This window comes from Lotus japonicus, chromosome 1 (genome assembly GCF_012489685.1).
Source record: "Lotus japonicus ecotype B-129 chromosome 1, LjGifu_v1.2".
Taxonomy (NCBI): Eukaryota; Viridiplantae; Streptophyta; class Magnoliopsida; order Fabales; family Fabaceae; genus Lotus; species Lotus japonicus.
Genome location: NC_080041.1, coordinates 92444134 through 92469709, shown reverse-complemented (window position 1 = coordinate 92469709; position 25576 = coordinate 92444134). Strand labels below are relative to the sequence as shown.

At 37.4% G+C, this 25576-nt stretch overlaps 2 protein-coding genes and 2 non-coding genes across 4 annotated transcripts; 2 read left to right on the top strand and 2 right to left on the bottom strand.

Annotated features, from left to right (window-relative positions):
• Window positions 1-3104: 3104 nt before the first annotated feature.
• TRNAL-CAA (transfer RNA leucine (anticodon CAA)) lies at window positions 3105-3188 on the top strand. Its single transcript has one exon. It is a non-coding gene; the product is annotated as a tRNA-Leu (tRNA).
• A 4082-nt stretch (window positions 3189-7270) lies between these two features.
• On the bottom strand, window positions 7271-11404 carry LOC130727829 (thaumatin-like protein 1b). The gene is made up of 3 exons (XM_057579086.1): window positions 11068-11404; window positions 10272-10974; window positions 7271-7815 (listed from the first exon to the last, which is right to left on the bottom strand). The coding sequence occupies exons 1-3, from the start codon at window positions 11126-11128 to the stop codon at window positions 7626-7628; spliced, it is 954 nt and encodes a 317-aa protein (XP_057435069.1). The 5' UTR covers window positions 11129-11404; the 3' UTR covers window positions 7271-7625.
• An 844-nt stretch (window positions 11405-12248) lies between these two features.
• LOC130734908 (small nucleolar RNA Z279/snoR105/snoR108) lies at window positions 12249-12354 on the top strand. Its single transcript, XR_009018243.1, has one exon. It is a non-coding gene; the product is annotated as a small nucleolar RNA Z279/snoR105/snoR108 (small nucleolar RNA).
• Window positions 12355-21853: 9499 nt separating this feature from the next.
• On the bottom strand, window positions 21854-22270 carry LOC130712177 (uncharacterized). Its single transcript, XM_057562017.1, has one exon. The coding sequence runs from the start codon at window positions 22268-22270 to the stop codon at window positions 21854-21856; it is 417 nt and encodes a 138-aa protein (XP_057418000.1).
• Window positions 22271-25576: the final 3306 nt, after the last annotated feature.

Genomic DNA, 25576 nt, shown 5'->3' with positions numbered 1-25576 from the left:
GCAAGAAGGAACAAAACTCATTTTAATCAATTTATCAAGTCTGTAGGTCAAACTTTGGCACTTGCTTTGTCACGTTAATTGCCTACATGTATTGATATAGTGCGCTCCTCCTACAATTCATCACACCCTTCCAATTATTGCACTCCTCCAAGGCTCCAACAGATTGTATTAAAATCAATATGGATGCGTCTATCAAAGCCTGATTGTGGAGCAGGTCTTAGTTTTGTTGCAAGAAACCATTGCAAATTTGCAACTACTTATGCAGGGTTACTTTATGTAGTAGATTTTGTACACACTTACATGCCTATCTTTTTTAGCCAGTGGATTTGGCATTTCTTGCATTAAGATTAAATTAGCCTTCTGTTTAAAGGGGTTTGAAGGCTTCTTGGTTTTTCTGAGGTTTTTTTTCCTTCGGAGGGATAGTTTGCCCAGTGTTTGTGTTTTTGAGTTTTCATTTTGGAGTGTTTAGCATTTTCCTGTATTTGATTTGTCACAGCACCACAGATAAGAAGATGAACTCAGAGGAGATGAGGAAGGATTAGGTCAATAAATTTACCCCAAATCAGCATGAAATGTTTAAAATCAATTTCAATAAGGTTAAAATCAATTTGAAAATAAACATTTTTTGAAAAATAATTGTATTTTTATTATATGGTAAAATTTATAATATAAACAGTTGGAGGATCTATTTAAAAAATTTAAAAGTTAAAATGACATGGCACAAAATCTCCATTTGGCATTCATTGATTGGATATGGGAGAAACAACATTATAACCCTCCCTCACCAACCAGCATGTAAAAGTTTGCCTAGTTTTAATATGAACATGAGGTTTTTTACATGCAAAATATACTTTATAATCTTTTCCTCTTGTGAAAAAAAATACTTTATAAAAAAATATGCACTACTTTAAAAAATAGGAGTATTTTTTTTGAAACGATAAATAGGAGTATTTGTAACAACTACATCATGCATGTAAAAAAAAAGTAAAAAACTACTTCCAAAATTTATTCCTAACTCTTACTCAGAATTTAGGAATAAACAAATTTGTCAACATTTTTTTGGAATGAATATGGCTTTTATTGGAAATAACAAAACAACTTTTGGGGCAACACAAAGTTACATTTTTCATGTACATTTCATAAAATATTGTTTGCTTTTAGGCGTCTAGGGACATTTAATCAAACTATCAAGAGTAATGTTTCATCCACGCCTCTCTTTTGAGGTGGAGAGGTGGAATGGTGAAAGAGATAGGAAGAAAAGAAAAAGTAAGAGAGAGAAAATATGAGATGTGATAGATGATAAGATGAGAGAGATAGAAATAAAAAGAGGTGGAAACGGAGTGTTTAAAAAATGAGGTGTGTATATATCATTACTCAACTATCAAAGCTTTCTAAAAAAATATGATAAGAGAAGTTCTTGTCATTTGCAACTTTTTTTTTTAGGTTATTAGGTGGGTCAAAGGCCCAACGCAAGTTACCTCTCAAAGAAACACATCCAAGTCTATTTATTTGTTCCTTGACCCCCATAAAAAGTCTATTTATTTGTTGTAAGAAAATAACATAGACATTTTATAACCTCTCTTCTAAGGCACATAGATAGATGTTTCGGGTAATATTTTATGGGTTTTATTTATATTAGAAAGATAAATTGCACCTACTAGGAATTGATCCTTGAACCTCCCACTGCCCAACTCATTTGTCCTCCAACTCCTACCACTTGATCTATCATATGAGGACAATATTTTATAAGTTTGAAAGTGATATCTAGACAACAATTTTTTGCATTAAATTATCATTTATAATGTCTTGCAAAATTAGATAAATGGTTCGGCTAGGCTTTTTTTTTTGGTCGAAGGTTCATAATTCATTCAATAAAGAGTTGCCTAAAGGCACTTACAACAGATGTACATACATCGAATGAAAGGAATTGGGCCTTAGCCCAAAACAACTTACAAGATAATTCAATAACACAATTAAGTCCATGACTACTTAGTATATCTAAACAACGTTAGAACTAAGTGAGATTTCAGTAAAACTACTTGCAAGACACACCAAAGGAAAGAGGCCCAAAACACAAGCCCAACAGGACATGGATCAGCCAAACCTAAACCTTTGGGTTCTCCAAACCCTAGCCAACCTCAGGAACTGGCCGGCAGAACGGTGGCGAGGGGAACGACGGCGGCTCCAAAACAAATCTTCAAGGACCTGGTCAGCTGCATACAGAGGCGAAAAAAGATCTTGCAAATAAGAAACGCTTCTTCTTAACCTTGGCTGCTCTGCCGTCTGCAGAATAACAAATCTGCTTCAAGGTTTTCAACAACAGAGGTGCAAAAGCACCATGGCAGAAGCAGGGGAGAAAGCTGAGACTTTGGAGAAAACGTTGTAGTTGGTGACCCAACCAACCTGTACCGCCGTCACAAAGAGGAGCACGAGAGGTTGAGACTTGGGTTGCAGAGGCACATCACAGGGAACAGATGGATCTTCACCGGAGTCATCACTTCTTCTGGATCTAGAAGTTCAAAACAGGATTTGAAGCCAAGCTCGCAGTTGCAGATGGAAGCGCCGGAAGTGGCCGAGATGGAGGTATGGGCGGAGGGTGGAGGAGGGCGGAGGTAGAGGCCAGGGAAGAGGAACGAAACCAGCACTAAAACAAGAAAACCCTCACTTATTTGGGTAAATAAACAACCTAAAGTGGTACAAAACTCACCTATTGTGAGAGAAAACCCAACTAATGTGGGAAGAAAACCTAACAACAGTAGGTAAAGGACCTCCATAAAGGAGGAAGACAATCCCCCAAGGGGAAGGAGCCCCCAAGGGGGGAAAGTTGCAGATTGTAAAGAAACCCTAGCGGATCAGTTTTTTCTCGGTGAGAAGAAGAGTTCAGCTTGGCTTAGTATTTCGCAGAGGACAAAACGTGGGCTTAGTGTGATACTGAGATTGTGGACCTTTTTCATGGCTTGATAGATAGTTATTAATGGGCCAGAACTCTAGAAGCCCAAGCAAAGTAGCAGTTAGGAAATTATAGTCCCATTGACCGAAAACAAAATTTATTAGAACGTCAAACAATATAATATAAGTAGAATATGAATCATTCTATCAACAAAGTCAGGATGGCCGAGTGGTCTAAGGCGCCAGACTCAAGTTCTGGTCTTCGAAAGAGGGCGTGGGTTCAAATCCCACTTCTGACATTTTTGTCAAATACATTACTGTTTTTGTTTTGTCTATTCAGCATAGGCCCATTTTGAAAAAAGAAAAAGAATATCCATGGATGGTAGAAAACTACAAATTGTGCCACCAAGATGCATTCCAATAACTACTCAACATAGGTTAAATTCTATCAATCTATTCAGGCCCATCTTAACAAGATTCATGCCTATACTGAAACAAGATTCAGGCCCATATTCAATAGGACCACAGGACCCATTCACGACATTTTACCCCCCAAAATAATACAAAGGTAATAGCCGATTTTAATGTAAAGTGATTTATATGTGAATAATTTTTTCACTTTCCTCTCAATTTAATTTTAATATCACCAATTTTACCCAAATCAATATTAGTAAAATCAATGAGACAAATGTTAATACAATTATGAATTATATAAACAGGTACTAAATGAATAAGTGATGTTTGGATGCTGCTAATGAGTGTATATAACTATATACTATATGGACGGACCCATGTTGGGGCTAGGTGTGGCTAAAGCCACACCAGTTTTTTTTTTCTGTTTTTTTTTTTAAAATTTATATACTCTCACAATTGTGTGTTGCTTTTATTCTATTCTCTTCTTGAATGTATTTGATACTGCGTCTGTTGTTCATATCTATCATGAAATTAATGTTCACTCAAATTATTGTGCTCATAATGTCATTCAATACAACACATATATAAAGAAGAATATACTCAAACATATAAATTATAATAGGCTTAATTGCACTTTTCGTCCCTGATCTATACCCCTTATACAATTTTAGTCCCCTTTATTTAAAACGAGCAATTTTGGTACATCAAAGATCAGGATGTGACAATTAGGTACTTCTATCAAATTGCTAACAGAGTTAGCCTATGTGGAATTTATTAGTGATGTGGATCTGACAAAATTGCCACTTCATTAAATAGAAAAATAAATAAATAATTAACAAAATTTGTTTAACCTAAATCATAACCTGTCACAAAAAAAAAAAAAAACCTAAATTATAACCAACTCATTTAAGGTTAATAAACCAGTAAAGAAGAATTTAATTAAAACTAATTAAGTTTAACCCTGAAATAAAAAAATATCAAATCTCATTTTATATCTAAATTTTCATCATCTCCCTTGTCTTCATCTTCTTTCCTCCTCTCACCTGAATCTCTCTCACCGCTCCCTATGAATTTCACTTACTGTTTATGTTCTTGATTTTTCTCCCTCTGTTTATGTTTCCTCCCTCTCACCTGTCTCTGCATCTCTCTTTTCTCTCTCACCACCTAAACCCCTCAAAACCCACGCTTATGCCACCCCCAAAGTTCACACCTTTCATACAAAATCAACAATTGGGGGTGGCATAACGTACAAGGATGTTCGCTCACGTTTCTCTCTCGTTCTCGATTTGGGAACAATTGTTCTGGATTTATGTTTGAATCTGGGACCATTGAAGAAGCGGTGTTCTGGGTTTATGTTCAAAATCAACACGAGCACAACGTACAAGGTTGTTTTAGATCTCGATCGTTGCCGTCTAAGAAGAAGCGGTGGTCGGTGCGGAAGAGCTCGTCGTCTGGTGGTTGTGGGTGGCTCTTCTTCTTTTCCTTCAACGAAACCTCGATCAGGAGACTCACCTTCATCCACACTCGAACTGACTTTCTCTCTTCGTGTATGAAGATGAAGAGGAGGAAGATGAAGGGGCTCAAAGGCGGAGGAAAAGTAACGGAGAGGCCATGTCCGGACTGACTTGATGCATTGTTGGATTGAGAAGAATTCAGGGGAGCAGGAACGGTGGTTGTGGGCTCTCATGGAGGTTGTGAACTGAGATGTTAGAAATTTGGGATTAGGTTTTTTTTTTGAAATGGGATTAGGTTTCAATATGATTAATTCATTTTTTAATTAATTTGTTTTTTTATTTTGTTTTTTATTTTTATTTATTTACTGATGTGTCATCCCTGGTGGTGTAATTAGCAAAAAGGAATCTACAAAAAAGAATATTCCATTTAGAATTAAACTTCAATTGACGGAAGGATCCAATTGTCACGTCTATATCTTTGATGTACTAAAATTGCTCATTTTAAACAAAGGAGACCAAAATTGCACAAGGGGTATAGATCAGGGACGAAAAGTGCAATTAAGCCATTATAATAAACGGCAAAACCTTCACTCAGCACTTTGCAAACTACTCAAAAATTTATTAGAAGAAATTTTGCTGTAACCTGCTATGTGCTGTTGTGGATTTCTCATGCACCTCCTATTTTTTGGCCTTCACTATTAGTGTAGTATAAATTGTTGTCTTCTTATTGTATTTTCCCTGTTTTATTGTTCTTGTTTCTTTACTGTACTGTTGTTTTCAGTTTGTTTCTTTTGTTATATTTCGTTGTAAGCCTAGTCCTTCTTGGACCGTAAACTCTTCTATTTCCATGAGAAACTTTCTCTCATGGTTTTATAATATTTCTCTTGTTAAAAAAAATATTTTCAATATATTTAGCTTATAATTTCTTTATGTTTAGCCACACTGATATATTAGGTCTGGATACGCACTGATATATTAGGTCTCGATCCGCCCCTCCTATATAGATACCTAAAACGTGGAAACGGTTGGAGGCAAGTAGTGGCATGAATGAGTACGCGAGCTGAGATATTAGACCACGCGGATGACGAGAGGAGAAACCTGCCAAAGGAGTAGTGTAATGTAACACACTACGCAAGCACTATCAGCCTAATAATAGAAGAGTGGGTCCAAAACAGAGGTTTATCCTATTGTCTTTGTCTCATTGGAAAATTCAGTTGAGTCACTAAGCTGCAACCAACCAATTACCCCTTAATGCACCCAACAATAATGATATAATCAAACACAAGCAACAACAATTTCATCATTGGTATTTGATTTTAATATTTCAGCTTTCATTGTTTTATTTATAAAAAAGCCTTGCAGGGGTGGCGGCTAAGGGTTCTTCTCTGAAATTGAAGTGCCTGCCCAACAATAAGATATTAGCTACGGGTAGATGATCAATAAACTTCATCAACTCATAAATCATGATGATTAAGCACGCCAAAAGTCAAGATTTGCTCTAACATAAACCCACTTAATTATGTGATCTCGTTTGGATTTACAATTTATGCAGGTTGTTGAAACTATAATTTGTAATAAAGTTGCTGCAATTTCAGTACAAAAATGAAGAATAGCATAAATTATGTAATGCCTGTTACATATCCTTGGAGTGCTTATAAAAAAAAAACATATCCTTGGAGTTTTCCTAATTACAATTGACGGCAATGGCGGATCTACCACCAGGCTTGGTAGGTCCGATCCAATGCCCTGACTCAATGAAAAAAAATAAAAATTTCTTTGGATTATGTAAGTTTTTTGGCCCAAAAAAAAGAAAGAAAGGTCAAAATTTATAAGGTAAAACAAAATTTAGGGACTCAATCATAAATTTGCCCCATCTTTCCAAAATTTTTGGTTCCGCCACTAATTGACGGTAGGTGCAGGTTTTCAACTATGGATAAACAATTTCGCAGTCCCTTATAAAGTTGCAATATAAAATGGAGGATAAGATCTGGAACAACCACTAACCACAAAACAAATTAGCAATAGAATCAAATTATCTTACAGAAGTTAATAAACTCATGGTTGCTATACAATTGCAAGATTGCACCACTCACAGCCCATCAATCAAACTGTGGCGGAGACTAGCTAGGCCACTTATTTTATTTTAAATTGAAGTTATTCCATTTGCAATAACAGCGGTCCCAGAAGATGTGACCATAAAGAGGATGCTTATAATTGAATAATCCAAATGTGCTCACACAGTTATACTTGCAAGTTACAATAATTAGAAAGAAGACATATCCATGGCTATCTAGCCGGGCCAGCCAAGCCATAATGTGCACTCATGAAATAGACAATTAAAATACCAAAAACATAATTTTTAATTGCTAATTATCCTTATGATTGATTACACATTTTAGACGCAAGATTAGTTTATGTTATCCGGTTTTACACTCACTCTCTTGCCTTATGCTGCTTTAGGCTCGAAATCAAGTTCTGTGTCCTATTATCATGCTAGATTAAAGATAGATCAATACAGTATGAAATACTAAAAATACGAATCCATATGCATTTTGTGGCAAATGGAAGTGTATTATTATACAGTCCATCCAACATTTCAGAACAAATAAATGATCCTATCACCTACAATGCAAAGAATCTTATAGTATGATCTAATTGAGAAAAATACATAAGGAAAAAGAAATAATTTAATGGCCCTATTTCCTTCTTGAGGACAAAAAGATATGACTCGCACGTTTGTCTCATGTGGTGGATAGGTGAACTTAGACAATGGATATACATAGGATCCCACCAAATTAAATAATAATGTGACTCATGAGCCTAATTTTGAGAAAATTGCTGATGGAAGTAGTAGTTAGAACTTAGAACTTAGAAGAGGTGATGATGACACAAGAGCCAAATAGAGATGGTTATGCTGACAATGCCCGCAATAGCATTGGATTCTGTTGTTGCACTTGATATTTGACTTTGATCTAAGGCACCTACGTACACCATTGTGCCGCTGCTAACCTGCGGTGGTGAGGTAAAATTTGGATGTTGCTCTTGCCCCGATTTCTTACTGCACAATAATGAGAGCGGTAAGAAAGAAGTACTAAAATTTGTGAACAGTGTTTCTGATGAGAAAAAATCAAATTTTGTTCCTATTATAGGCCATTATCATTATTGATATGTAGATTCTTCTTTCTCCAAGTGACATCAATTCTATGGATGAATAATTGAAAGAGCTATGTTGCCTAATCCACTCCCCATATCCCATGTCATCCAAGTCAAATAAATCTTCATTATTGAAAAGAAAGTATGATTAACTGTGTGAAAAAAGTAGAACATACAATTCTTTTTCAATCAATTTTTATATAGATCTTACCATCATGATTCCTTCTTTTTGTACTCACTGACTTTATTAATAACAGTATACAATTCCTATCATGTAGTTCATACAACCCTACATTAATTCTGTTCTCTCAGGGAGTTTGGGATTAGACTCAATGACAAACACACAATCTAGCCTTTAGGGCTCGTTTGGCACGCCGTATTAGGCATGATAGTATAAGCTTATACAATACATTATAAGTTTATCCATTGTTTGGTGATGACATTGTATTGTATAAGCTTATCCATCAAAGTCACCTTATACGTTAAAATGATGTATTATTTAATCCATCATGTGAGTGATGGATAAGGCATGATAAGGTTGTGACGTATAAGTCACCATCACCACAACCCTCCATTGCTGCCAACTTACACCACCATTGGCACCACCACCGCCACCACCCGATCACCGCCGCCGCCGCCGCCACCACCGCCCTACCGTCACCACTGGTGTTGCCGCCACCACCACCACCGCCGCCCTACCGCCACCACCACCCCAACCCTGTCGCCACCACCACCATAATCGCCGCCACCACTCTATTGCCACCACCGACACTACAACCACCACCCTATCGCCACCACCACCACCATTGCCTCCACCCTCCACCGTCGCCGCCACCCTACTAAGACGCCACCGCCTTACTACTACCACCACCTTATCGTCGCCAACACCACAACCACCATCGCTGCCACCACCTGATCACCACCACCGCCACCACCGGTGTTGTCGCCACCGCCACCACCGCCCTATTGCCACCACTGACACCACAACCACCACCCTATCGCCACCACCACCATAATCCTCATCACCACTCTATTGCCACCACCGCCACCACCGACACCACAACCACCACCCTATCGCCACCACCACCACCATTGCCTCCACCCTCCACCGTAGCTGCCACCGCCTTACCACCACCACCACCACCCTATCATCGCCACCACCACAACCACCATCGCTGCCACCACCACCACCAACCTATCTCCACTGTCACCACCACCGCCACCAACACCAACCTACCACCATTGCCACCACCACCACCAACCTACCACCACTTCCATCATCACCGCCACCACCATTATAATCACCTCCATATTTGATTTTTATTATATATCACTATTCAATACTTCATTAAATATAAAATTGCATTAATTTAAACGATATGGTAAATTATACAGAGTATGACCAAACGCTGGATAGTATAAGGAAGTTATCAGGGCTTATACTATCAGGCCTAATACTATCAGGTCTTATACTATCAGGCCTTATACTATACGTCGCACCAAACGGACCCTTAGTATTAGTATTAGTATTAGAGTGAAGATGTTTTAACCTTGTTTGCCTTAGTCATTTTATAGGTTTAAGGATGCCTATTTGACTTTTAGTTGTCTAGATGTTATGATTAGAGTGATTTATCATGTCATTAAATGACATAATGACTAGTTAATGGTTTTGAGAGTTACTAACAACTATTTAAGTGAGGTTACATCTAGGCTTCGGTATTGTGGGGTGGTTAGGTCCGCTATCGTGACCTGTAGTTCAATAGGCACACACAACAGTCTAAACCCTTAAACCCGACTTTTATTGGGCTTCAAGCGTGTCCCGAAGATTGAGCTGGGTTGCCTAGGTAATAACCTGCTGATTATGATTAGTTACTATGGACCGTAACTCGGTGGACACAAATCTCAATGTTCATCACAACTAAAAATCAATCCTTAAACTAAGACCAAGTCTAAGCACAATTGGTAAATAGTCGTGCGCCTCAAGTATCTAGATTTGAGTTCGTTGCTTTAACGATATGTATAGAAAATGATTCGTAGGAAGAGACCTACTCACTTAATATAATCGAAGAGCCAAAATTAATCTTTAAGACTATTGGCTATAAGATATTGTAGGAAATAAACAATAAAGTAGATGGTGAATAAAATTAATTATTAATTCAGGGGTTTACCGGTTACTCTTATTTCGTCACTATGGAAGTGGTAAAAAAAAAGTTAGCAGAAATTGTGTAAGCCGTTACCGCACCCAACGGTTACCTTTTGCTATTGCTTTAGACTAAACTACCCTTGTAGCCGTTATAATGAAAAAAAATGTTACTAGTGAAAAAGGGTAAGTAAGTAAATTAGCACTAAGGTGAATCTAACCTGGGGTTACCATCTGGGGAAGGGCAAAAGGTGATGGTGTAAGCAGTAGCAGATGCGCACGTAAAGGTACTGCTCTTATCATCATACGCGTAGCTATAAGCGCGTGGACACGCGCTCTTGAACACTTGAGAGTAAGTAGAAGGCTTGCACGTGTTGGGTGAGCCATACGCGCCGCTGCAACAGTACTGCGGCGACCCAAACGCTTCACAAGCGCTCTTGCACGCAACATTCCGTTTCCCATCCACGCTCGTAACCCTAAGCTCTGAAGGACACGCGCCGTTCAAATCCCCGACGCAACCCGTGGCGGTGCAGTTATTGCCGGATCCACCCTCCGGAACAACCAGCATCGGCACGTTGTAGCCGTCGACCAAGCTCACGTCGAAGAAATCGAGGCCGTCGGATCCGTCAAGTGTGAACTCGGCAAGTGTGGCCGGTGGTGCTGCTCCGCTGCCGGCGCATTCGAGCTTGCCGGAGCCGCAGTCGCCGGTGACGCAGGTGAATTTTCCGGCGGAGTCCTGACTGCAGAGTGTGCGGCCCCAGAATCGGCCTCCCCAATTGGCGGGTGCGGGTATGAGCTTGGACTCGCCGGTTTGCAAGACGAAGCCGGTGATTGGAAGCGGCGTGACACCGGCGTTAGTGAGAATGCCTGGCCAGACTGTGTAGTCGCATTTGTTAACCACCGTGAATGTTCTAGATCCCTCCCCTGCAACAATTCGATGAAATTACAATTCAATGTGGATGAAATTTCAGTTTTTGTTTCTGAATGGTGAGTACATTTAATTTATAGAATAGTTACCTGATGATACTGATAGATAAAGAGTAACCAAAAATGAAAAGAATAGTGTCAGGTGATCCATGTGAGTGTGAGAGATAAATTCAATTGGCACGACGACAAGGTTGTTCTAGCCTATGCAGGTTTGAAACCGGTGAATGCAGATGTGTTAAATACTCGGCAATGTAAGTGTGAGAGCTAAATTTGGGAGTTTAGTTAGATGGTTATGGTTGTAATGGGATTAAAAATGGAGATTGGAGAAGAAGGAGAGTGACAAAATCCTTCTTCTCTGGTAATTAGGGACTTGAGGATTGGGATCTGGAACTGAGCTGAAGAGGGGTTGTTTGGTATATATAGGCAACAAATAAATATTGGTGCTAAGAAGTATAGTAGGGTACAAGTTTAGGGGCACGTTACCAAAATTTACCAGAGTTTACACTTTGGGACCCATCTGGATATGGTGGCACAAACGCGTCACGCTTGGCACAGCTGAACCTGAATGGATGGAAAAACTAACGTTACTTCTGAGTTCTTATTTCATTTGACCGGCCTTCTAATCAATGGGTAGATAAAAATTGTTTATTGGATAGGTGGAGGGGGCCTAATTAAGGCCCAAAACAATTAAAGTAAGAAATAAAATCTTTAGGAGCCACGTGTTTCTTATTGGGCCTGGCTTTAGAAGTTACTTTTTAATAGTTTCTTTGGAAGAACTTTAAGATCTATCTGAGTTTCTTTTTTTTTTTGTCAAAAAATCTATCTAGTCTCTACTCTAAACTTGCATATGGTGTTTTTTTGCAGTCCAACTAAGGCCCATAGGTACAAATTACAGATCCATAATGTGACAAAATAGCTGTGCTGGAAATATAACTTAGTGCTGCCTCGAAACAAAATAGGAAAATGGGGAAAGAAGACAACAATCAAGCAATTTGGATCACCACAGTTCAATGATTCAAAATGACCTGCGTGATGTAAACTTATTCAATCATGTTAAAAGTAAACAGCATCTTGTTTTCCAGTGGAATTTTTCAGTTTGAGGATACATGTAAAAACAGAAAAGTAAGGCTTAGAATATTGTAGTATTATTTGTCTATGGTGGGTGTATAACTTAGGTCCCATATCGTGTGGACTACTGAGGGAGAACTAATTATGCTTCTATAAAATGTTTAGATGATAATTAGCGAAACTATGATCCTTCAGGCAGTAATGGGATATGATGAGTGGTTAAATCTCGCGTTTTTGATGTGAGTGGGGTGTTCGCCCCAAGCCTGGTTACGACAACCTGGGCACCCTCCTAATTTCCAATCTGATCCCTACTTGAAGTAATCAAATTTTTATAGATGATATCTCAAATGTTGATTATGTCAAGTTTTAGTGTTTTACTGTTCATGAAATTGCTTATGTGATTTTATTTTATTTACATGCATTGAAAGAGTTTTTTTTAGATACATCTAAATCTCATTTCTTTTCTTGATTTTGGATGGTCAAAACCTCCACTTCAGTCTTCACCAGTTTTATTTTAACAATGTAACACAAAACATTAAGCTTACTAGAAGCAAAAAATGAATGGAAGGAATATGACAATCGGAAAATCTGGATTTATCGTTCTGCTCATGTTTAAATAATAAACATCTTGTATTATTCCAGTAGGATTAATCGATTTGGGGTACATGAGGCTTGTAGTTTATGTAGCCAGCAAAGGGTCCCGTGTAATTTAGATCCCACATCGAGTAGTAACGTGTTTTGATGATAGCCAGAATATGCTTAAGGTCCCATATCGAGTAGTAAGGTGTTTCGGTGAAGCCATGCCAACAACTCAATGATGTGAACATCTATCAGAAACAAAGACAAAAATGTGTTTGCTCAAGGTGTCCCACATCCAAGTTTATCACTAATCTTGTGTTTGCTCATTCACCAAGCTTGATGATATGCTCTGTCAACAATATCACCAATTGAGAAGACAAAAATGTTATGCATAGCAATTTCAGGGACTTCTACCCCATTTATATATGAGAAATTAAGGCCATCATCATCGGGATAAAAGGAAAGAACACTTTGTTGATTTTGTTTGTGGCAAATGGTACAAACCCACTGAAGAATCTCATCCAATTCGGCTTTGATTTGAGTGATGGAGAGCTACATATTGCAAATTCATTAATTAGCATAATCTAAAACGAAACAAAAGGACTAGAAAGTGTAGGACAAACAATGGATACCTGCAGAAAGTTGAAGTGTATACCTCTTTCAGTTTCACCTAGTCTTTCTGGACCTTAGCCTTACTTAGCAGCATTGTTACCTGCCATTAGCCCACATTTTCATAAAATTTTAGATGATTAATCATCAAATGTTCCTATGTCTTGCCAGTGAAACGTATTTGAAGAGACATAAAGAAATCCTAGTAAGAGATATGAAAATACATTTGTTTCACGTTGAGATATTTTATACAATTATTTCTCGTTTCTCAAAATTAAGTTTAATTGTTTTTTTTTTCAGGAATAATTTATCTCTCGTAAAATTCTATGAGTTTCCAAATGGTTATTTCTTGTCTTCTGTGATCTCCAAAATCCATTGTTTAATTTTGAGAGGCAATGAGAGCATTTAACATATTTCAAAGTTTCGTAGCTTTCTAGATATGAGTCCCACCTCGGTTGCTCCACAAAATAGCAGAGTAGCTAACAAGTATAAAAAGCACCGTGAGTCTACATGCAACTCATGCTGTTTACACTTACATATGACGCTTCCCTTACAACGGTTGACACTTTGTAAGATATAAAAGATAAGCATTCTTTTGTTTTTATTTGTGTACCATGGGAGGGTTGTCTCATGTGTGAGTCAAAATAGAAGAAGATAAACAAAGTCCAAAAATTAAATATATTTGAGTCTAAAAATAAAAGAAGTCCAACAATATATTTCAAACTTGTCTAAAACTGTAAAGGCTTAAATGCATTTTATGTCCCTAGTTTGGGTGATTTTGGTCCACTTAATTTTTTTCAAATTTTAGTCCTCTAAATTTTGAAATTCAACAAATTTAATCCCTCAATTTATATTTTGTTTTAGAAAAATAGAAAAATGCTAAGTATTACGAAAAATCTTAGCAACAAGACTCATGAATGCCATGTAGCAATCATGTTTATGGTGATAAACTCTGAAGTTTGCTACGGAACAACACAAATATATTTGTTCTTGCGTTTTCACTCTCACTTATAATTGATAGATAGATTTTATGGATGATGAAGCACTATTAATTTGAAACCATGGAGAGGTTAATCATATTGGCACAAAAGGATGTCTGTTGTATTCTATCAAGTAGATGCTGTTTAAAAACGAGAAGAGCAATAGGTACGACGAGGCAGAGGAAATGTAGCTAGGTGTTGTAGTGCATATTTAGGAAGAAATCCAGAATTTCTAGCAACTCATCAGCAGGAGAGGATGAAGGAAGGAGTTTGCGAGCACATGAATGTGGCGCAGAGGGCTCACATGTCTTTTATTTTTTAAAACAAAATATCAATGGATTGTCATTGCTTATGTGTCCTCTAAATACTGCATAGTTCTCAAACATCGTTACTTATTGGATGGAAAATCAACAGAGGATTAAATTTGCTTAATTTTAAACATTAGAGGACTAAAATTAAGCAAAAAAAAAAGTAGGGGACCAAAATCACACGAACACTATACTAGGACCTAGAATGCATTTAAGCCAACCGTAAAATAAGAGATGTGTTAAGGGGAAAATGCTACAAGTTTTAATAAATAGGAGAAATTTCCACCGAATAAACTTTCCACAAAAAAAAATGAATTAAGTGCTAATTGTGTGTTTGGATCAACGTTAGCAGAATTGGATCTGATCATAATTGAATATGGTCAGAATTGGATCTAGTAACGTGAGTTTAAGTGACTTGATTTATATTTGGATATATTTATCCAAAATTGATTTTCGTAACTGAATTATAATACAAATACACAAAACTGGATCAACCAGATGGAGAAGCTATCCCAAGTCAATTCTACCAGATCCGGATCAAACTCGTAGAATCGATTCTCAAAACTGTTTCCCAAACATCTCCAAAACGGCGGAGACTCACACGTTTGAGGCTCTGATCCACGTTTGGAGCTCATATCCACGTTTGAGAATTGGAACCAAACACCCCTAAGTAGAAGTTAAAAAGGAATGGAAAGAAGAGAAGTATCGATAAAGTAGTGTTTTTTCCCTAATTACTGATACTCTGCTTAAAATAATTGATTTATATTTCTTGATTCCTAAATTAGTGAGGACCCTGTATAGATGGACCCAATCTAATCTATTCTCCGACTATTCCATTCAAATAAGGGAACATGTGGAAATATTAAATTCAGCAATAGATACAAAATTAGGAATTTTTCCTTGATAAAGTGGAAGCAGTTTTTCGAAGATATAAGATTAGGCAAAAGTACGTCCCGTAGGATAGCTCAAGTGGTAGGAGCTGAGGGACATATGAGTTCGGTAGGGGAGGTCTAGCCGTTCAGAGATTAATTATTGGCGGGTGCAATTTATCAGATGTACCAAAAAGAAAAAAAATTATGCAAAAGTACACAAATCTAAGGCAAATTCTAACCGGTTCCAAAAACATTAAGCATCGATTGCCAGAAGTGTTTTTATCTTCTAATGACTGTTACTCTGCTTTCCATCATATGATTTCTATTTCTTAATTTGTAAACTAGTGAAGCCACTGCATAGAAACCTATCATCAAATTACTCAACCTATTCGAGCTAAAGAAAAATGCACCGAGAAATAACTGGCAGAATAACACATACATATTCCATTTTGGTGCGTACCTCTTGTTCAGCCCCACATCGGTTTGAAAACAGAATGGAAGAGCACGTAAGAAATATAAAAGCTACGGTGCGAAGAAATCAATGCCTTATACTCCCTCCTTCCCTTATTAACAGTACACTTTGAAGAAAAATTTGTGTTACTAAATATCTGTCCACTTATAGTTTCGAGTTTCGAGAAAGTATTAATTGATGTTTTTCCAAGAAATGCCCTTACAAAAACAATAAATGAAGAAAGATAAAATACATTCTAAAGGGTTATATAGGAAAACAAATAATACTTTTCTGAAAATCAACACAATTAATTACTGTGCTTAATTTGTGTGAATCTTCTCTTCCTGGACAGATAAATAGGAACGAAGGGAGTACTTTAATTGGATTGCGGTTGGCCTGATGCTGATAAAATTTGCAGGAAACTATGTATGAATCTTACGAATTTTTTGTGTATAAAATTCTTACTATAAGCAAAAAGAGAATGGAAAGAAGATAACATTCGAGCAATCTTACTAAATAACATGTTGTATTTGATTATTCCATTTGTTCATGTTTAAATTATTAACATCTTGTTTTTAATTATTCCAGTAGGATATATCTTAGACTAGTATGAAGTGAAAATTTCAAACAAAAACTTTGTACATCTTACTTGATTGTGTTTGTGGCAAATGGTACAAGCCAGTGAAGAGGCTCATCCATTTCGACTTTGATTTGAGTGATGGAGAGCTACATAATATTGCAAATTCATTAATTTGCATAATCTAAAGTGATACAAAACTCAATTTCTTGAAGCAGGTTATATAGACAATGGATACCAGAAAGTTGAAGCATGGACACAATTCCAAATTGAGCTTTCAGAAACAAACTGGTAGAGAGAAACTCTACCAAGTAAAATCAAAGGAAGAAAATCAAAAGAAAAACTTAGAAAAGAAGATAAAATAAAACTTTGTCAATTTTCTTGTTATCATTTCATAAGGAAAGCAATACAACTTATACTAATTGTCTACTTTAAGGAATTAATAGTGACCTTACATGTGGCACAATCCTAAGTAATAGAATATTCTAGAATATGGATCTAAATGACAAACTAGAAATAGTAATAACATTATAATTAACTAGTTACTTGAGGCCCATAAGAGATGCAACTTTAGAAGCCCATTAAGGATGCAACCTTCTACCATTACCATCCCCTTGAAAACATCCTTGTCCTCAAGGATGAGAAATAGACTATCCAAGCAATAATAAGAATCCACTCAAGAAGTGTAGTGCTATGCCAAAGCCCATGAAAGGAGTACAAAGTCTGAGAAGTGAACTCTGGCATGGAACAAACTAAATATGTATTGTCTAATTCCATTTCAGAGAAACAAGTCCCAATGCCACGTCCTATTGCCAAAGGTGCTCTAATGAACTTGTCATCAACAATGCTATGCCATAAAAAGCTATTTCCAGTAGGATGACATTGCCCAAGAGAGACCATATATGTGTTGACCCAATGCCACGCTAGCAAGCTTTGTTGGAGAAAGAGCTGTAGTGAAGAAGGACCCAATCCATCAGAATAATAATCCATGATCCATAAATATAGGTGGCCTAGGCCAAATTGTTGAGATTCATATTGCTGTAAAACATGAGCAATAGTAGCATAGGACTTTGCTGCTGTATCTAGCTTTGAATTCTGACTTGTAAACGGACACATAACAGCCTCTTGTATCTTGTTGCAGTTTCCCATACTCACCGAGTCCTTGATGGTTTGTATTCTAGGAGAAGTACCATCTGAGGAGTGACAGAAGTAGGGCATGACCAAAAGAGCTCTTGCAGCCGTGACAAAACAGGACCTTTGGTGCGATGCTTGAAGACTCAGGGCTGAACTAGATAAAGTAGAGTGGTAATGATCTTCACAGGCCACTATAACATAACCTAGGAAACTCAAACATGAATCTCCTATACACTGCATAGAAAAGTTACCATATGATAGAATAGATGTAGCAGCTAGAATACCAGGATCAAAAAGGGAAATTACTTTTCCATATAACTGAGACAGTTTAATTTCTGAAAATAAAATCACTGGTCTCATCATCTTCCATTCTAGTAAACTGAGGTTGAAGCACTTTTCTAACAGCATGTCAAAATGAGCAGCAACGCAGTTCTGTATATCCCTTGATTCAGATCCTACCACCATGGTAGTTTCACTGTGCAAGCCAATTTCTGGTATAGAAATTTCTTGAAATCTGAATGGAGTTTCCACCACTTTTGAAGTCTCAAACTGTATTCCAACAGAGTTTACAGATAAGATGTCAGTGCTCTTCACTTCAAGTGTGGCAGATCTAGATATGACAACCTGCAATCTGAATTCCTCCTAAAATTTCTCCCAAGTATGAAACTGTTGGTGCATGCAAGTGTACCATGACAGTGCAATTGTAGCATTGCATTTCAGTTCAGTGAAATTGAGATATTGGAAAAGTATCTGATATGCGTGACGCAGAGTAGAGCATGGAATAATGGCAAAATTATGTGTGAATGAGTCAAGCCAGGAGCCATATGCAGTGAAGCACCATACCAGTCTTTAATGAACATAAGGTGGAATCCATGGAGGACCAACATTATAGCAGATATATTATAGGCGAACAAAGAGATATTGTCAATAATACCAGGATCAAACTGCTTATTGGTAATTCCTTGAGATTCTGCCGCAGGTGCGGTTTGATGTGGAATTTGAGATAACTCAGAATTTTTCATATTTGTACCAAGTCTTTCTCCTCTTCCTACTGTAAGTGCACCACTAACCCTGGAAGATGATTCCACCATGACCAGTGGAGGGACCAAAGAGCTCTTGTGCGGTTGTCTTAGAGCTGGACAGGGACTCTTAATTGCACTGTGTTGTAATATTCCGAGGAGATGAAAATCAGTGCTTCCTAGAACAGTGCCTTGGTAGCTTAATGGAAGATCGCTAACAACACAGTTAGATAAGGCAACATAGGGTAAAATGGAAGCATCATTTATTCCAGGGTCAAATGTCCGTCTAAACAACTCTTTATCTTGACACAAAGGCCATGAGGCAGGAATTTTAGTAAGGTATAGTTGCATAAACGACCCGTCAGTATAGGCAGCAACACTTTTCTTTTCAGATTCTTTCTCATGCATTTTATCAAGCAGTTGGGGTGCAGTTTGGGAAACAGTGTCCAGTATAGGAAAAACAGTAGCAGACCTAATCTGGGAAGGTATAGAAAGAACCTGCGTAAAGGTTTGAGTAGAGATAATCGTAGACTTCTCCATAACCAAATCTGGGGATGTAACTGTTGCAGTTTTAACTTGAGGTTCATCTTGGGAAATGTCCACAGATTCAGAGGGAGGACCAGGTGCATGTAAAGGCTCAGTGCACAGATCAACACGCTGAGGAATAGCTTGCTCAGATGTGGTGGAAAATGCAACCTTTGATGTGGTTTGAAACCCATATTCGTAAGAGATTTCAGCGATGCTTGAAGTTGTAACCATGTTTGCATATTGGAACAAATTTGTAAATGGCTTTGCGGTAGATTTCTTTGATTGGTTGTTTCCACTGTTGAAGACAACACTGTTTGTTATAAATTGCCACTTGAAGTCATCCCTAAATTTCTCCCAGGAATCAATCTGATCATGCACTATCTGAAACCAAGTGGAAGCATGTCCTCTCATGCACTGGGCAAGCAGCTGCAAACGGGTTTCCAACAGCCAAGAAGTTGGGTTTAACCCATGAAATTGTGGAAGCTCAAGTCTGAGGTGAGTTTTAAGCGGGGAATCTTTGGGAACGGTTTGTGGATTAGGTTGGGGATAATATGTATAGTGAGAAGGAATGTGGTCTGCGATAGTATAGGAGTAAGAATCTGGGTAATAGGGATGTTGAAGTGGATAATGGTTGTACTGTGGGGATGGAGCAGCCATGGGTGGATCTAAGTAGCAAGATGGGGATGTGGGCGGGAAGGGTGGAGGATGCGGTGGTATGGGTTGTGGTGAGAGATGGTAACGTGATCGGTAGTCCCATAAGGAGCATGAAATCTGGAGTCTCACCTGCATCCAAGCTGGTTGACCATGGAGCCCGGAATAGCAATGAAGCCGGATGTGTAGTTGCGCTGCTGCAACTGGCTGGTCATGGCTTCAAGCTTGGCATCAATGGTATTCAGTGAATCGGTGAATGGAGGCATGAGGATCAACGATGAAAGCACCAAATTGGTAGAGAGAAACTCTACCAAGTAAAATCAAAGGAAGAAAATCAAAAGAAAAACTTAGAAAAGAAGATAAAATAAAACTTTGTCAATTTTCTTGTTATCATTTCATAAGGAAAGCAATACAACTTATACTAATTGTCTACTCTAAGGAATTAATAGTGACCTTACATGTGGCACAATCCTAAGTAATAGAATATTCTAGAATATGGATCTAAATGACAAACTAGAAATAGTAATAACATTATAATTAACTAGTTACTTGAGGCCCATAAGAGATGCAACTTTAGAAGCCCATTAAGGATGCAACCTTCTACCACAAACCCAACAGATAACATGAAGTGGAAGGTTTTAGGCTGCTTATAATTAGACAATTATAGATTGGACCCTAATCTAATCTAGTCTTTGACTCTCAATTATAGAAAAGAAACCTATCATGAACTTCCTCAACTTGTTTCAAGCATGAACATGTACTGTTTCTGATTAGTAATTCCGAGTTCATGGCAACCTCTATACTCTCTAAATTCTCTCCATGTGCAATTCCCTGAGTTTCCAAACCTGTGCATATATAGGTTTTGTTTTTTCAGTCAAACAAAGACCCATGGTTACAGAAAGCTATGTCCACAATGTCATAAAATGGGAACATTTCATTGCGGGCAATGAGGCGAGGACAGTGCCACCGTAACGGGTTGATGGTTCTTTTTTGTCTACTCTGGTCTACAAAATCCATTACTTAATTTTAAGAGGCAATGAGAGCACTGAACATACTTCAAAATTGTCTAGTTTCCTAAATGAGTCCCACATCGATCGGTCAACAAATAGTAGAGCAGCTAGCTAGTATAAAATGCACCGTAACTACTACCTCTGAATAGCTTTCTTTTAACCACCTACTATCCCGTACTTTTTATACCAAAGGTCACCCGTGAATGTATGGGTATAAAACTAGTTTAATATGAATAACAATCTAAAGGTGTTTTGGTTCCAAAATTAGACATTTTTAAGATGCTTGAAAAAAAAGTGATATAAACAGTCAGTTTCTTTTTTTTTTTTGCGTTTTGCAAGCGTAGGTGCAAATTGAACTAGGTGCCTTGTACAAAAAAAATTGAACTAAGTGGTGACAAGAAGCAAAAAGGGAATGGAAGGAAGACAACAATCGAGCAATCCTGCTCCTGCGTGGTGTGAACTTTGATCATATTTGAAGTAAAGAACATGTTGTATTTGATTATTCCAGTAGGATTTATTGATTTGAGGATACATGAGAAAAGCCAGGCATAGAAAGTAGAGTATTTGTTCATTTAGCCAAGTAACATAGGTCCCATATCGCGTGAAACTATGAAAGAGAACTACTTAAGCTTCTATTAAGTGTTTCGATGATAGCGTGGTTGAATGAATCCGCCATCATTCCAAGGTATTTGATCACTTATAACTAATGTTGTTTTCCAAGATGAATTTTACTTTTCATTGTCGCTCTCTATGTGATGTTGGGTCTTGTAGTCATTTGGGCTGGCTAGAATGGAGCCCAACTTGACATGTGGACGCATTTATAACTTATAAGTGAAATAATTAGTCCAAGATGCAATTTGAGACAAAGAAATCACTTAATATGTTAACCCAGTCTAGGAAAAAATTTCGCTTTAAACCAACTATAAAATACATTAAAAATTATTCTATATCATTCTTTTAAGCTATTTAAAACTTCATTTCAAAAAAAGCTATTTAAAACTTGGAGCGTAAATGATTAATGAACAAACACATTTCACAGTTATGATTTTTTTTTGGTACATCGGAATATTAAAACAGGAAAGGGACAAAACTACAAGGCTAAAGCATCCCTTGCCAAGAAGGGAAGAAGCTGAGGTGGCGGCACCTCCAAGCGTGACAGGTCACATTGACTCACCGAGCCTAAGTGCGCTAGGCAATCTGCAGCAGTGTTAGCGTCACGGGATATATGAAGGAGCTGAACTCTCCAATCTCTACTGAGCAGAAGTTGCAGCTCTCTGAACTCCAAAGCTAAGGCATGAAACTGCTCCCTTTGGTGGTGAATGACATGGACAAGTTCCAAGCAATCCACCTCACAAATAACTTCTCTCTCACCCTTCTCCCAAAGGATTTCCAGGCCTGATTTCAACGCCTTGATTTCAGCTAAGAGAGGCCCTCCACCGCCAGTTCCTGCCATGAAACCAATAATCCACGAACCAGCAGAGTCTCGGACCAGCCCGCCATAGCCCATTCTCTGGAGCTCCAAGCTAAATGCTCCATCTGAGTTTAATTTACACACACCCAAGGGAGGAGCGCGCCACAAAATCGGAGATGTACCATCATGGAGGGGGGTGAGAGTAGAAGAAAAGATCCGGTCATAATCCACAGCATCTTGTCTAGTTCGTCTCAAAATATCCTCAATGTTCCAATTATTATCCCCTAGCACCACATCATTCCGCCAGCACCAAAGTACCCACAACGCGGCCACAAATAACGAACCATTTTGTCCCTGAACCTGATATTTGACCCACTCTCTAGCATTGGCTACTCGAAAACGTGGCCATGAGAGAGCTCCCAAGCGAATCCAGACCTCCCGCGAATTTCACAGTTTTGATTTGAATGATATATTTTAAGGAAAGATTATTTTATATGTAAATAATATGAATAAATTATGACCGTATTTACTCATAAATGATAAAGATTAAAAACATTAAGTAGCAATAATTGTGTTATCTTATCAAACCTTTTTAGTTCACGATCAAACTGCATGCTTATCTACATATTTGGCTTGTGAAAATAACAATTATGAATTGAGCTGCCTGGTAATCACTTCAATCCTGTATCCCTTTATGTACTTTGGTTCTTGTGGAGACATAAAAAAAATCCAACTAAGAGATAAAAAAAAATATCTCTGGTTTCACGTTGCAATTTTCTGCAATTATCGATCTTTCAATTCGTAAAAAAATAATTTTAATACTTCAGAAGAAAAAAAAAATGCACTGAACTTGATATTAGTCCCACACCCGTTTGGATAACAAATTTCAAAGCAAGTAACAGATATAAAAGCTACGACTGAGTTTGCTATCCCTGCATTTCATAAACTTTCTATTACATGATAAACTTTGCTTGAAATGTCCAATTACCAAATATCATTTTAATTTGATTAATTGACAAAAAGGGATTGGAAGGAAGATTACAATATTGATCAATCCGTATTCAACTAGTGTGTTTATGCAAAGTGACCTACTTGGTGTAAATTTAGATAATGTTTAATAACATCTTGTATTTGATTATCCGAGTAGGATTTATCGATTATGCTTTCCTGGTTTCTGCTAACTCGGTTCACATTACATGAGTAAACACAATCATACCCATCCAAAACCTTGATATGCTCTATCAACAATATCATTTAAGAAAACAAAGATGTTATGCAATATCATTAAAGCTCAATTTTCATGAGAAAATAAGGCAATCATTGGGGTGGGGATAGAAAGAAAAATCAGCAATGATTGTGTATCTTACTTGATTGTACAAGCTACTGAAGAGTCTCATCCATTTCGGCTTTGATTTGAGTGGTGGAGAGCTACATAATATTACAAATTCATTAATTAGCATAATCTATAATGAAACAAAACTCAATCTTCATGTAGCAGGTGGGGCTATATACTAGTAAGTTGAAGGATGGATGTGAGTATAAAACACAATTCCAAATTCAGCAACAAATTTCACAACAGATAGTATGATGTGAAAGGTTTTATGCTGCTTACAATTAGACCATTCAAATTTTATAGTAACAGACTGCATTTGAAGGGGAATCACTTATTGGGACAATTCTAATCTCTAGTATAAGATGAAAGCCATAATTTTAGTTCAGCTCAGAATAATAATTTCAACGGAAACAGTCCAAATGATGCCACTCATATAGTGAAATATTCGGTGATTTCTCAGCATTCCAAGGGTAATGAAAACAATAACAAGCACTTTCTGAACAGCAACAACTTCATCAACATCCTCAACCAAATAAAATGGTGGGTATAAGCACAGTGAAAACATGCTGCTTATTTGCCCCCAGATGCATTAGGAGTGGATAAATGAAGTTCATTGGAAAACCCAATTTGAATTTGCAAAACTCTTTTTCCTATTCATAAAACTATTTTCCTTCTTAGGCTTCCCAGATAGTGAGAAAGCCTTGTCAACCATGCCATCCTAGCAAACTGCCCTCATTATTCTTCAAATTCAAAGGACTGCGAGAGCTGAAGGAAAATGCAACAAGAAATAACTACGCAACAAAATACATATATACTCTATTTAGAGTCTCACCTCGATTGGTGAACAAAATAGCAGACCAGCTGTCTGTATAAACTATAAAGCCTACGAACATTAATTTTTTTGTTTTCTCATTGGTTTCTTTCGTTGCAGATTCAGCACATAAAATATGAAATTTGTTGATGGTTAACCTGTCAAAAGATGCTTTGTTATTGTTACGAAAACGTATGATAAGCCTGCTTCCTTCCCTACATATTTTAAAGTTTTTTTTGAACTTTATTTTAAAGTTGCTTTAGGCATGAAATATAAGAAAAATGCTATTTGTTATTATAGTACGAAGACATCGATCATGTTTATTTGTCTTATAAGAATAAAACGAAGAGAGAATGGAAAGAAGACAACAATCGAGCATTTCAAATCCAACTAGTGCAATAATGCAAGATGGCCTGCTAATCATGTTGTAATTAAGGTCAATTATCTCCTTTCGACCAAAAAAAAAGGGTCAATTATCTACAGGAACTAAGAGCAAACGATGATAGAAAACCTCTGCAGTAACGGAATGTGATGAGTGGTTAAATGTCGAGTTTATAATGCGAGTGAGGGTGTCTTCCCCAAAGCCTAGTGTTTACACTGATTTTTTGTAAAATCACATGTAAATTAATTATTTCAAGGATCAGATCCTATTTTATGGGCTCTCCAAGTCTGACGGCTTACAGGCAATTTATGTGCGTTTTCAAGAGTGAAAAAGTGAAGAAATTGTCCGGTGACAACTTGAAAGAAACAACACTCCGGTGAGTATTGCAATAGATGTAGAAACAAGTAGAAATTTAAAAGAAGATAAAAAAGATTGCAAGGAATCAAAAGGTAATCAAAGAGAAAACAAATAAGAACAAAGCAAATTCATTACTGGAATGGTAAATGGTGGAAGGAATCCGTCTACTGCACACTCGTTGAAGCCGTTTGCCATAACCGTGGGCTTGAAGGCTTTTTTAGAGCATTGCAGTCATTTAGGAATCCAACCCCCTTTTCCTAGTTACAAACTATAGTATTTATAGAGCTTAAAATGGAGTTCCATCTTAATCCTACGGTTACAAATGAACTAGAAATAACTACACAATCTACAACCATTTATTTGGCATGATTACAAAATAATAACTTCCAGCAACAACTCTCCCTAATATGTAGTAACTGCTCCATGATGCTATGCTATGCTGCTGCCAATCTCATTTGATAACCGTTTGACAATTTGAAAAACCCACTCCAAGCATCATTTAGTAACTGCAAAGTATGT

What these genes read in the sequence shown, in the direction of transcription:
- LOC130727829 (XM_057579086.1), bottom strand. Translation starts at nt 11,128, where the DNA reads ATGGATCACCTGACACTATTCTTTTCATTTTTGGTTACTCTTTATCTA. An exon ending in TTATCTATCAGTATCATCAG is followed by an intron (nt 10,975 to 11,067) that starts GTAACTATTCTA and finishes GAATTGTTGCAG; the next exon opens with GGGAGGGATCTAGAACATTC. An exon ending in TCCCCAGATGGTAACCCCAG is followed by an intron (nt 7,816 to 10,271) that starts GTTAGATTCACC and finishes ATTATTGTGCAG; the next exon opens with TAAGAAATCGGGGCAAGAGC.
- LOC130712177 (XM_057562017.1), bottom strand. Translation starts at nt 22,270, where the DNA reads ATGGGCTATGGCGGGCTGGTCCGAGACTCTGCTGGTTCGTGGATTATT.